Consider the following 13,126-nt stretch of genomic DNA (forward strand, 5'->3'; position numbering starts at 1 on the left):
ATAGGTGCCATGTAGAATTCAAAGCAGGACTACGCCCAAAATCAAGCGGAAACTTTAAAAATGTTGACTTTAGCAGTCATAAAATTTTAAAACGCTAAAGCTGTTCAGAATCAAGTTTGTCGGACTTTCAAAACATATTTTTCCTTAGTTATTTGCAGAAGAAACAAAAAAAAAATGAAATTGGCAACAAATAATTGATCAAAAGTATATGATGAAATGAAGTATTAAAACAAAACAATAGTAGTTCTTGTACAGAATAGCAGTTTGCATCCAATGGTGCAAACAAAAACACATGCTTATTAATGACCTTCTCAGCAATCTTACAGAAACTACGTTTCTCGTTTTCTAGATGTGACATACACTTTTTATTATACATTTGCAAACCTAACACCTTGGAAATGCTGTACAGTCTCAGAGGTTCATTTTTTGCTGATATATGCTATAATAAAATGTTGATGTATTGCTCTCAGATTGCGATTTTTTGAAAATTTATGAAAACCCTAAGGGTACCATTGGGCAAAATGGCCATTTTTTAGTCATCCAAAAGAGTGTCCTTTTCTTACAGCAAAGTCTTCTTTTATGTATGCTTATATACAGAACATTTGAAAAAAGTGTATTCCAAGCATTTTTAAGCAGCTTTTCTCACAAATTTATTCAGTTTGCATGCCAAATCAACTACTCTGGATACCTTACTTCACTGGATTTGATAGATGGCATATGAGAAAGATTGAGGAGTTATTTTATTAAACATTACACTTTTTATACCATCAAATCCGCATTGTAAACGATCTACGTTTTTACTTGAGCATAGTGCGAAAACTTACTTTCATGATAATTCTGATAACAACTCCATTAATTTTCAGTTTAATTGAAGGCTGTGTACAGTCTCTAGTTTGCGGAATATCAGATGAGATCAACAAAGCCTCCTAATCTCTTTTCAGCAGAATTTGTTTACTAGTGTCAAGTGTCAACTTTAGTAAGCAGGTCCGAGAAAAAAAAATAGTATGAGAGATACTAGCCAAGAAAGTGTACAAAGGATTACTTAATATAGTCAGAATTATTTGTTTAATGTATTCAATTGGCTCTTGGCCATACCTTTAAACTTCGTTTTCTATCACTTATTCATGCAAAGTTGTTTTATGATCAAGAGGCCGCAGTAAACTCAAAATTTGGTTATCACTTATTGTGGCACACATATAAAAACATATACAATAACATATATCATTGCCTCTGTTCCCCCCCCCTCCCCGCTTTTTTTCTTTTCTACACTTTATACTCTGATGAATTCTTTATGGCCTTCAGGGGTTTTAACTATTACAGGCTGTACGAGTGCAACTGTACTGTCAATTCAGCGTAGTCTACACTTCAAAAAACGAATTACTCTTGAAGATTATGACAAGACGTATATAAGATTAGACACAAGACGCGATACTTCAATACCTTTTGCTGATAACCGACTTAACCGTCTTGCTTTTTCAACATTGATTTTGGCTGGTTTATTTGTTTGGAAGCTTAAAGAGACTCTTGACAGTAAACAAGATAATGACTCCATGTACTCTTTAACTGCTTCTATTTGTGTCTTTCTTGCATGGCTTTATATACTTATGCTCGTCCTAATCTCCCATCGTTATCGTCTTTCTAATGCTTGGGGCTGGATTCTCAATGTTCATCTGTCCGTTCTTTATTTGTCTGAATGGATTGTGTCAATTTATTGTTTGTGGCAGCAAGTGTCATCACAAACAGATATAGACTGGCTGCACAGCCTATCCTATGTGTTACCTGTTGTCCTTGAATTCGATATGGTTTATGTAACTATTACCACAAAGTAGGGCCCTCCCTTTTGGACACTTCTGATCGGCAAGTCGTGAATCTCAACATTGAATCAATTATTGGTATTATATATCTCAGTTGGTGTGACAAAGTGGTTCAGGATGTCACTAAGAAGAAGGCTGATTTGACGGACAAAGACTTGCCTGTATTGACTGCTGGGTATCGTGCACATAACATATTTTATACTTTTGGTGCTTCCCCTGGACAAGGACTGATTAAGCGATCATTGATAACAAATAAGGCATCATTTATAGCTCAATTGATACTGAGTGTCATTAGTTCAGGATTGTACTATGGACCTGCTTTCTTTATCAATCGGTTTTTGAAATTCTTACAAGACCATAGTAATAGTGTCGAATTCGGACATCCTTTAAGGTGTGGCATTTTCATTGTTCTTTGCTTGGGTGGTGCAATTACTGTCTCTGGTATTTTGTCTTCACAGTTATGGTCTATGTGTAATTAATCATGAATCGCTCGTCATTTGGTTTTAATTTTTCTTATGGGGACTAGCTTCTTATCAAATTCAAGCTCGAATTCGTTCCATGTTAAATGTTGAAGCATACAAAAAGATACTTCGTCGTAGAGATCTTTCTTCTTCTGGTACTTATAAGAATAAAACAAAAGGCGAAGAACATACTGCTACTGCTACTGCTACTGCTACTGCTACTTCAGGTACCATTGTAAATTTGATGAGTACAGATGCTAGCCGTGTATCCAACTATAGTGCTTCGTGGTTCTTTATTGTTAGTGCACCTCTTGAATTGGTTGTTGGATAATATTTTTTATACCAATTAATAAGTGTTTCTTGCTTTTATGGACTCTTACTCGTGGTTCTTATTTCTCCTTTGAGCCATTGGAATTCTAAAATCTTTGTGAAAGCTCAGAACAGCTTAAGGAAGCTCGTGATGAACGTGTATCATTGATGAATGAGGTGCTTCAGGGTATCCGACAAATCAAGTTCTTTGCTTCAGAGGCTAACTGGGAAGAACGTGTCATGAAGGCTCGTCTGCTTGAATTAAGACAATTAAAGATGACTTATATTAACAACATTGTTTACTCTCTTTTATACAATGGGTATGTATGCTAGTATCATACCAAAAGAAACAATTAACACTTTTTCTTTTCTTCTAGTTCGCCTATTTTTTTAAGCTTGATTACATTCTTTTTCTTTACAAAAGTGCACGGTGGACAGCTCACTGCTCCTATTGCGTTTACTGCTATCAGCATCTTTAATGAACTCAGGCTTGCTCTGATTCCCGAAAGCATTGTTGTAGCGATTGAATCCTATGCCAGTGTAAAGCATATTGAAAAGTTTTTATTTGAAGAAGAAATTGAATATACACTTCAACAAGACTCTGAAGTTGGTTTTGAACAGGCCACCCTCGGTTGGAATGCAAACGGCAAAGAAAATGATTCAGGTTTTATCTTGAAGGACCTCGACTTCAAGTTTCCTCAAAACGATCTTGGTTTGATTAGTGGTGCTACAGGTTCTGGAAAGACATTGATGCTACTTGGTCTATTAAAAGAAGCTTTTGTTCTTGAAGGCAAAGTGTACTGCCCGCATACTCCTTTGCCAGAAACTTTGGAATCTGAAATCGGTGCTCCTTCTGCGGATATTTCTGATGATTGGGTCCTTGACAGGTCATTGGCTTACGTATCGCAGACACCTTGATTGCAACATGCTTCTATTCGAGATAACATCTTGTTTGGTTTGCCTTATATTGAGTCACGTTAAAAAGATACTATATGGGCTTGTGCATTAGATAAGGATTTGCAACTGTTTGAAGATAGCGATTTCACTGAAATTGGCGAAAAAGGTATTACATTTAGTGGTGGTCAAAAGGCTCGAGTTGCTTTAGCTAGAGCAGTGTATTCTCGTGCTCAAAATGTATTGATTAATGATATTCTTAGTGCAGTAGATGCACATACAGCAAAGCATTTGTTGGAAAAATGTCTAGTGGGCCCTTTGATGAAGAATAGAACGCGTATTTTGGTCACTCATCATATCGGTTTTCGCTTTAAGAATTCTAGTTTTTTGGTACATATTGAAGGCGGCCAAACCAGCTTTATAGGCACTTTGACTGAGTTGCGTTAATCAGAACAATTTGCTCGTATCGTTAGAAATGAACATGAAGATTATCAACAAGAGACTGAAGATAAATTTACTCCTATTATTGCCAATGAAACAAAAGCATCCAACACACCTAAACAATTGATTCAAGAAGAAAAACGTGATTCTGGTTCAGTTAAGCTGAGACTCTACAAATCTTATTTTGGCTTGGCTGGCAAGATGGTCTTTTGGCTTGGGATGGTCATTCTTGTTTTTGGTACTCGTGCTCTTGAAATTGGAGAAAGTTGGTGGATCAAGATCTGGACTCAATCGTATGAACAATATTCTCGGGATATTTGGTACAATTTCTTTTCATTCAAGGTCTCTCATTCTTCTCAAGAGCACCATGGTTTACCTGAAGGCGTAGTTCACTTGAAATTTTACTTGAGTGTTTGTAGTGCCATTGCACTTTGTAGCGTATTATCAGGTGCAGCAAGAAATGGTTATTTATTCTGGGGCTTGCTCGGAGCAAGTAAGACACTGTATGCCAATCTTCTTCATCGTGTACTTGGTGCCCCGCTTCGTTTCTTTGGCATAACACCACTTGGTCGAATTCTGAGCAGATTCTCAAAAGATTTCGATTTTGTGGACTCAAGCATTCCTCGACATCTCATGATATTTGCAGTTCAATGGATAAACATCTTTACTTCGGCTATTACCGTTTGCATTGTCATATCTGTCTTTACTGGTCCAATAACGATTATCATGGCATTCAACATTTGGCTTGGCAGGAACTATATCGTTAACTCTCATGAATCGAAACGTTTAGATTCAGTCACTCGTTCTCCTGTTCTCTCTGCTTCTACAGAAAGTATTACTGGGGTGGCTACTATTCGAGTATTTGGTGTATCGCAACAATTCTTGAAAATTATGATGGGCCGCATTGATGAAAACGTCTGACCTTTTTTTTACACGTGGAGTGTAAACCGATGGATTAGTATCCGATATGCGCTGACTTCTGCTACTATGAATGTGCTTGCTGCCATTTCAACCTTATGGTATATTGAGAGTATTGACGTTGCTCTGGCTGGTTTTACTTTAAGTTTGATCTTGATGTTTACTGATAGTATATTTTGGGTTGTTCGCCTTTATACTGAAGTCAAAATGGGATTCAACTCTGTTGAGCGTGTGGTTGAATTCACTCAAATTGATCAAGAAGCTCCTCCGGTTACTGAATCACGCCCTCCAGCTCAATGGCTCTTGCATGGTGCTATTCGAGTCAAGGACCTTGTGACAAGATATGCTGCTGACCTGGAACCTGTATTTAAAGGCATCTCATTCTCTGTTAATCCAAAAGAAAAGATTGGCATCGTAGGTAGAACTGGTAGTGGTAAATCAACTTTGGCTTTATCGTTTTTCCGATTTGTCGGGGTATCTGAAGGATCCATTGTCATTGATAGTATTGATATCAAGGATTTGGGTACCAAGGATTTGAGATCCAATTTGACAGTAATTCCTCAAGATCCTATTTTGTTTTCTGGTACTCTTCGTTCTAATATGGATCCCTTTGGAGAATTTGAAGACAAAGACATTTTTGCTGCTTTTCGCCGTGTACATTTGATTTCAGAAAATGATGGAGAACAGCAGGATATCAATGCAAATGTCTTTAAAGACTTGGATTATATAACAATCAAACAGTGTTAAGATATGAGCTAATGCATATATATATATATATATTTAGGTTGTTTCTGAAGGAGGTTGCAACTTTTCTCAAGGCCAACGTCAATTACTTTGTTTTGCTCGTGCATTATTAAAACGAAGTCGCGTTGTGGTCATGGATGAAGCCACTGCTGGTGTGGATTTCGAAACAGACAAAGCTATTCAAAATACAATTGTTACAGAATTTTCTGACAGTACTGTTCTGTGTATTGCTCATCGATTACATACAGTAATTAAATATGATCGTATTTTGGTGCTGGATCAAGGTCAAGTAAAAGAATTTGAAGAGTAAGTTATTCATGATTGATATGCCAATTGGCTAACATGTGTCTGCAGTCCTCTAACGTTGATTCATAATACTAATTCCTTGTTCTACAAAATGTGTCGCAACTCTGGTGATTTTGAAAGGTTACTTGAGCTTGCTGAGCAGAAAGAATAAATTGTAAAGGCGTCATTGCATGGCAACTATGGTGATACAAAGCCGAGATTAAAACTACGCTCAATGTTTTATTTCTTTTTCTTTTTATCTTTTTTTTTGTCTAATTGTTTAATTGTTTAATTATCAAAGGCAAATGAACTATGAACAAAGAGATACCCAAGAAGGAGCTTCTCTTCTTGAACAACAACTTGAGCCTCACCATAAGGATTACCATTCGACTTCTGATTCAGCTCATTACAATATAATCAACATTAAAGGACAAGTCAATACTGTCCTTGAGGACTCCAACGACGCATTCTCATTGAAGAAACTATTGAAATATACCGGTCCTGGTAATCTATCGCGTATATACCACAATTGATACTTATGTACGATAGGCTGGCTCATGTAACAATTTTGACTGAATATGTATCCAATTATACCTAACTGTACTTGTTTGCATAGGGCGATAGCTTACTTGGACCCAGGAAATCTTGAATCGGATCTTCAGGCTGGCGCAATTGCAGGATACAAGCTATTATGGTTACTTTTTTGGTCACATGTTGCTGGTAAGCAATTCAACAAAAGAATCTCAATTATTGACAATGAAATAGGTTTAGCTATTCAGATCCTTTCTGCAAAATTAGGTGTGGTTACTCAGAACCATCTTGCTCAACTTGTCCGTAAAAACTATCGACTTCCTGCAGCCTCAGCCATTTGGCTGTTTACGCAGCTAGCCATTATTGGATCCGATATTCAAGAGATCATAGGAACAGCCATTGCGATCAAGATCATTTTTGGCATCCAGTTATGGGTAGGTGTAATGATTACAGCCACAGACACTTTCTTTTTTATGTGGCTGCAACAATATGGCGTGCGTAAGATTGAAGTCTTTTTCATTACATTGATTGGTATCATGGTTGCTTGTTTTGGAATAGAAATGTTTGCTTCTCATCCAAGCTTTGAATCTATCCTTCAAGGTATTGTTGTACCTGAAATTCCTCCAGAAGCAAGAGTGCAAGCAGTGGGTATGGTAGGTGCTGTCATTATGCCACACAATATGTTTTTGCATAGGTAAAAAGACTACAAAAAGTTAGTTTCAGTTATTTATTCTTGTCTTTAGTGCACTTGTAATGTCCCGCCATCTTGGTATTAATCCTTCTGTTAAGAAGAAGAAGGAAGCTAATTATTATTTTGTTATTGAATCTACAATTGCTCTCTTTATTTCTTATCTTATCAATTTAGCGATTGTGGTTGTGTTTGCACAGGTGTTTTATAAGCCTGGGCAAACAATCACTGATTTGCCTGGATTGTACGATGCCTCCAAAGTACTGTCAAACACGCTTGGAAAAAGTGCGAAATATTTCTGGGCATTGGGTATTTTAGCTGCTGGTCAAAGCTCAACCATGACAGGCACTTTGGCTGGTCAATATGTAAGCAATATTGTAGTGTTAATGTTAGGCTAATTATCATTGTAGGTTGTGGAAGGATTTCTGGGCGCTGTATTTAAGAAGCAATGGCATCGTGTTGCATTAACCCGTGCAGTTGCTTTGGTTCCTAGCATGCTGGTTGCAATTCTTGCTGTAGAGCGTTTTGATACTATGGGCGAATTCTTAAATGTAATGCAAAGGTAAGAAAAAGGAGAGAGAGAAAACGCATATACTTAACCAGCTCTGTAGCTTATGTCTTCCAACTGCAATTATACCCATCTTGAAACTGACAGGATCAAAAGACATTATGACAGATGTTTTCAAAAACTCATTATTAACAGACCTAGTCTGTTGGTCTATTTCCTTTATTGTCATTGGGTTCAATGTGCATCTCTTTGTGAACTATCTAGATGACCTAGATTGGCCAATTTATGGGGTTATTTTTAGTGTTGTTTATTTTCTATTTGTGCTCTATCTGATATACATTCCCCTTGACATCCCCAATCCTAAGGAGATTGAAGCAGACACTGAAGAAAGCCTTTAATACTCATGTAGTCACTCCTTTGGAGTAGCTTCTTTATAACTTGTATTCAACGATATTTAAATATCATCTCTTATTCCTCATTCTCTCCCCCTCTTTATCCATACATGTAGCACACGTGCTTATCCCCCCCCCTCTTCTTCCTCCTTTGTTTATAAATCAAGTACCAATAATTCATCAGTGTTTTCTATGGTTTGACGATGATATAGGATGTAAATAATGAAAGTTTATTACTCAAAATAATATTAGTATGATAAAGAGGATGCAATGGCTGTTACAAAGGCATTAGAACTAGATAGAATTAAAGCATAACCAAAGGAGATACTTGGATATATAAAAAGAAAGAAGATATTCTAAAGACGTCCTAGGCTATAAACAGACTGAGCTATACAGATAGATTATGGATATATAAGTTGATCAGCACATAAAATGCTTTTCACATATACCTGAAGAACCAACCAAGGCTTGAAGCTTTGGAACATGTCTTGGGCAAAAAAGATCTCCATTATGATGATGGAAATTTGCAATTGTTAAATGACAGCCATTCTCCTTACACTATAGTTAAGGTTCAGAAAGAATTACTATTCTACTCAACAATTACCTTAAAACAAGTCTTGTGATAGACACGAGTGTTAGCTTCTACTTTCTCAATGACATAGACTGTCTTTGAACAAATAGCACAAGAAGAAGAGGAATCCATAATAATGAAAATCAGAACAAAGAGAGAGAGAGAAAGAGAAAGAGAAGAATAATGAAATAAGTATCTATTTTTTTCCTTGAGTAGACCCTTTTAAACTTTTCAAATGCCCATGATCTATATGTCTAAATTTATTCATGAAAGCAATGCTGACAGAAGCAACAGTTTATTTTTGTTCTCTTGATTGTTGCCTATAGCAATTCGATTTCATCATACTTTTTTTCTATTATTAGACAACGTTGATTAATTCTTTCAAAAAACTTTGAGTTTCTAGTTAAAGCACAGATCATACATCAATCAAAACTGGCTATTTTTCTTTTTTTTTTTTTTTTTTTTTTTTTTTTTTTTTTTTTGTTTGTGAAATGGCATGGAATGATGTATTTTACGTTAATTCGTCAAGATCTGTACACTTTCGGGCTGAAATAAGTTGTTCCGAAAACGAATGCATAACCCAGCTAAAGGACCCTAACTTTCTTTTCTGGGTAAACCAACAACAACTTGGTTTATAAAGTCTGTTTTTTTTTTCTCAGTTTCTTTAAATCCTCTTTTCCTTTTCTTTTTATTTCAAATTCTTACCACGCGCATACAAACAAAAATATGTCTGTAACTAAAATGGGTAAAATACTGCAAGAAAGTAGTACCTGTACAACCCAACATTTTAATAAACTGACACTTTTGGTAAATTGTATGATTTTTACATCCCTTTGAGAAATTTAATATTTGTAGGATAAACAAGTTGACAAACATATAGAATTGCTGTCTATGGGTCCTCAGGATCATACCAGGTATTCTATTATTAGACGACCTTTCTTTTTTGTTTGTTTTCTGTAGCCTAATTCTCTTTCTCTTTCTCTCTCTTTTTTGTTTTCCTTTCTTACAATAGAAACATGAATGATCTCAAAGTATTATATGAACAACACTGTGAGCAAAAATCACGTATCAAACAACTAGAAGCTAGTCTAGAATCAGAACAGGCACAAGTAAACATATTAAGAAATGATAATCAAAACTTGCGCAAAATGGTCGTCAATATGGTAATTTACTTATGCAGCCAAATCAGATACTTAAGTTTTTATACATAGTCTGTACTAACTGAGCAAGAAGAAGAATTCATATCCAACAAATTGTTAAAGCAGATCAGCGGGCTAAAGAAAGAAAAAGGAGAGCTTTTGATGCAAGTGGAACAAGAGGAAGAATACATGACCAATATGCTTCAAAAAAAGCTTGTACAAGTATGTGTTATGTTTATAAAGTTATGTATACAAACAAACAAAAAATAGCTACAAAAAGAAAAAATTGATTTAGAAAATGCGTTGGAACAGGAACAAGAGCGTATGGTTAACCACCTTCAAAAGCAACTTGATATGTATGTAAGAAGACAGAATATATCACCAACAACGCCTCGCTCCCTCCCCTCAAGCCCTGTTATGATAGAAAGGTAAAAAACACACCTTGAACTTATTGAATAATAACATCTTACAAGTGATCTTCTTACTACTAGCGATATTCCCCAAGTCCTGGAATTGCGGAATCTTTAAGGGCTGAAGTGTTGTATTTAAAAGCTAAAGCTGCTGAAATGGAGAAAGAATGTAAATGACAATTGTATGTAAACATTTATTTTAATGCTTTTATCTCAGTTCTCAAAAAACATCAACAATGCATAAAATATAAGCAAGAAATCATACAGTTTCGAAAGCAAAGTAACATTCCTATTGATGACATGGATGATGGGCAAGTACTAAAACATAAAATATCAGCATAATCATGTTTATAAAACAGGCGTTTACCACGTATATTCAAAAGTGCAATAACATCGCCTGATAATAGCCAGGTATCTATATAGATACACACACAATGTGCTGATATCCTTGTTTAGAATCGTCGTTCAAATTCCACTTCTTCTCAAAGATCAATTGCCAGCAGCGTTCCTTCACTCTGTCTAGACTCTGTTGATCAACCCTTCTCTCCTGATAGCACTATATCACCCCAATCTATCACAGAGATCTGCTCACCTTCTATGAGTACATCTACTAGTGGTAATTTTCACAAAAAGGATCATAATTCTTCAAGAAGAGTTTCTGGTGTCTCATTTGGATTGAGTTCAACTCCACCTCAACATCCTCCGCAATTGTAATAAATGCATGAAAACTTCTGGCTTTAAAGTGCTCTTTTTTCTCTTTAAAAAAAATTCTCTCCTAAATGCAGTCAGAAGAATATTCCTTGAACCCAGTAAATAACCTTTTGTTCGACCTAAACTTGAGTTGATCGCGTTGTATAGGAAACTGTTGCTAAGGTATTCAAAACGGCTTATAAGAATGAGAGCTCAAAAGGTAAAGAAAATAAAAGAAAACACGCTCGAGCCTTGATAATTTAAACACGTCTTCTTAGCGAATAAAGAAGCACTTCAGCTCTCTAGTGAGTTTTTTCGTCTTTTTGTTGTAGGCAAGTTTGAATAACTACCATATAGAGTGATTTTTTATTGACGATTTATCAATAGAAGCTATCCATAGAGCATCAGACGAGCAAGAAACGATACCAAATTCAAATAATACATTAGAAGTAGAGCATTTAGAAAGAGTCTTGCCGCAGCTTTTATTGGATTTCTAAATAAACTCATCAGGCTATTTAGATCCTATATGCTTTCAAATGTACTCTTTCGACTTGACACACGGCGTAATTGAGGATGAGGTGGAGGCAGGTTTATCATTGATGGCGGTGGCACGATCATACCTGGCGGAGAACAAGGGGGAGGGGGAGGAGGAGGAGGAAGCAATGAACCGTCTATTGATAATTGATGAAATAATATTTGTAGATCATCTTCTTCATTATCAAATGGTTGAGGTTCATTGTTTACTGTCGGTGAGTAGTTTTTATTACGATAATAGGGGGATATCGTGCAACATTAGGTTTTTTGATTATCCACGATTTATGTCCTAAAGTCGATTGTGATGGTGGCAGAAATGTACCTCTTGTACTAATAAATTGTTGATGCTTAGAATGGTAATCAAAACAACTTTCGTCCTCTTCTTCTTCTTCATCATCATCTAAAGAAAAATCGTCCATGTCTTGATATTGTATAGCATTGCTGTAGATGATTTCTTGATTGAATGTGGCAGGATGATGAATTGAATATCTTCTTGAGCGCCTAGATCCTCTTTTGTTGTTATTGTGGATCATTGTGTCAGATGATTCATCGACTGGGTAATAATCTTTTGCTGTTGTACAAGCATCATCGTTATCTTCCTTATTGTGCTTGTTCATTGACCGTCTTCTTTGGTATTGTAAATACCTTCTACTGTGTATGGTGTAAGGCTTCATATCTTCCTCAGGCGAACACTTGACTCCTTCCAAGTATTGCACGCGAGCTGCTAAATGCCTTAGGCGTCTCTGTAAATCCATTTTTTCCATTTGGAATTGATAATGAAGAGCATCTAATTCATTTTGAAGCATTTGATTATCTTGAATAATAGCTTGAATTTGCTGTACTGACAATTGCTCCACTCGCGCAGTTGAAGAAGAAGGTGTTGTTTGAATTGAAGAATAGGGAGGCATTAGACTTTATGAAGGAATACGATAAAGAATTCTTTGATAGAGTAGACTCTGTTTATATATAAAAAAGGAAGTGTTAGTATAAGCCAGAAATAACGTACTGATGATACTTGGTTTAATACTTGGATCTGAAAGAAACAAAACAAGGAAAAACATGAATGTTGTGCTTTTATACAAAGTTTAAGGTAATACAGGATACTTGTTATTTTCAAAGATGCTGATTTCCTTTTTTAAATCTCTTCAATTCTTGTGGGAACTGTCTGTTTGAACGATCATTTTAATGCCTAAGAGTTCTGTAGAAAGCCGTATATTATTTATAATTATGCAGTATATTTTTTCTCCTTTTAGTTGGCAATAGCCTGTCTCATTTGACCTAAAACATAAAGCGAGAGTAGACTAGGTTTAAAAAAATCTATTAAACCATTGTCATAAATTACTGCAATAAGCATTTTAGTGATGTTTATTCTGGTAAACCATAAAAGTATATTTGAGCAGCAGTGACGTTTAGAAATAATCAAAACAAAAGGTTACATTAAACGCCAAATCATCAGCAGGATACAAATATTTGCTTTGATGCTAAGTGTGAAGTCATAAGAGCGACTTATGACTAATTATTGTTTGCTATTCAAGTAAAAGGGAGGCTTTTTTTTTTATAGTTGGACATAAGGTAGCTTTATTCCAAATTTAGGCATCACCTAAACTTAATCTCATTTATGCGGGCAAAATGTTGTGATCAAGAAAGGAACTTGATTCAAGTGAATAAGACATGTCAATTGATTATGTAATGAGAGGACCAAGATGAATTTGATTAGTTAAGCCATTTGTTTATAGAGACAGGGTGCTTTGAAATACAGATCAAAGTCAACATTTTATTGTATTTTAGTTTGTAAAG

At 35.7% G+C, this 13,126-nt stretch overlaps 4 protein-coding genes across 4 annotated transcripts; 2 read left to right on the forward strand and 2 right to left on the reverse strand.

The window, feature by feature from the left end:
* Positions 1-1,280: 1,280 nt before the first annotated feature.
* Positions 1,281-7,991, forward strand: B0P05DRAFT_568955 (natural resistance-associated macrophage protein-domain-containing protein; the record flags this gene model as incomplete). The annotated part of the gene is made up of 17 exons (XM_051581223.1): positions 1,281-1,825; positions 1,909-2,255; positions 2,359-2,573; positions 2,720-2,904; positions 2,962-3,471; positions 3,622-3,815; positions 3,930-4,834; positions 4,949-5,542; positions 5,622-5,887; positions 5,936-6,007; positions 6,168-6,370; positions 6,416-6,425; positions 6,483-6,586; positions 6,632-7,091; positions 7,141-7,450; positions 7,496-7,647; positions 7,697-7,991. The coding sequence occupies 17 exons, from the start codon at positions 1,281-1,283 to the stop codon at positions 7,989-7,991; spliced, it is 5,367 nt and encodes a 1,788-aa protein (XP_051438102.1).
* Positions 7,992-8,341: 350 nt separating this feature from the next.
* Positions 8,342-8,688, reverse strand: B0P05DRAFT_584134 (uncharacterized protein; the record flags this gene model as incomplete). The annotated part of the gene is made up of 3 exons (XM_051582318.1): positions 8,342-8,373; positions 8,435-8,543; positions 8,590-8,688. 3 exons carry the CDS (start codon positions 8,686-8,688, stop codon positions 8,342-8,344), a joined length of 240 nt encoding a protein of 79 aa, XP_051438103.1.
* Positions 8,689-9,235: 547 nt separating this feature from the next.
* B0P05DRAFT_528388 (uncharacterized protein) lies at positions 9,236-10,854 on the forward strand. The gene is made up of 6 exons (XM_051576636.1): positions 9,236-9,470; positions 9,569-9,719; positions 9,768-9,917; positions 9,966-10,123; positions 10,201-10,274; positions 10,323-10,854. Exons 1-6 carry the CDS (start codon positions 9,448-9,450, stop codon positions 10,445-10,447), a joined length of 681 nt encoding a protein of 226 aa, XP_051438104.1. The 5' UTR covers positions 9,236-9,447; the 3' UTR covers positions 10,448-10,854.
* A 950-nt stretch (positions 10,855-11,804) lies between these two features.
* On the reverse strand, positions 11,805-12,437 carry B0P05DRAFT_296542 (uncharacterized protein). Its single transcript, XM_051573467.1, has 3 exons — positions 12,345-12,437; positions 11,975-12,285; positions 11,805-11,900 (listed from the first exon to the last, which is right to left on the reverse strand). Exons 2-3 carry the CDS (start codon positions 12,235-12,237, stop codon positions 11,876-11,878), a joined length of 288 nt encoding a protein of 95 aa, XP_051438105.1. The 5' UTR covers positions 12,238-12,285; positions 12,345-12,437; the 3' UTR covers positions 11,805-11,875.
* Positions 12,438-13,126: the final 689 nt, after the last annotated feature.

Source organism: Gilbertella persicaria (assembly GCF_025201335.1).
Source record: "Gilbertella persicaria strain CBS 190.32 chromosome Unknown B0P05scaffold_6, whole genome shotgun sequence".
Taxonomy (NCBI): Eukaryota; Fungi; Mucoromycota; class Mucoromycetes; order Mucorales; family Choanephoraceae; genus Gilbertella; species Gilbertella persicaria.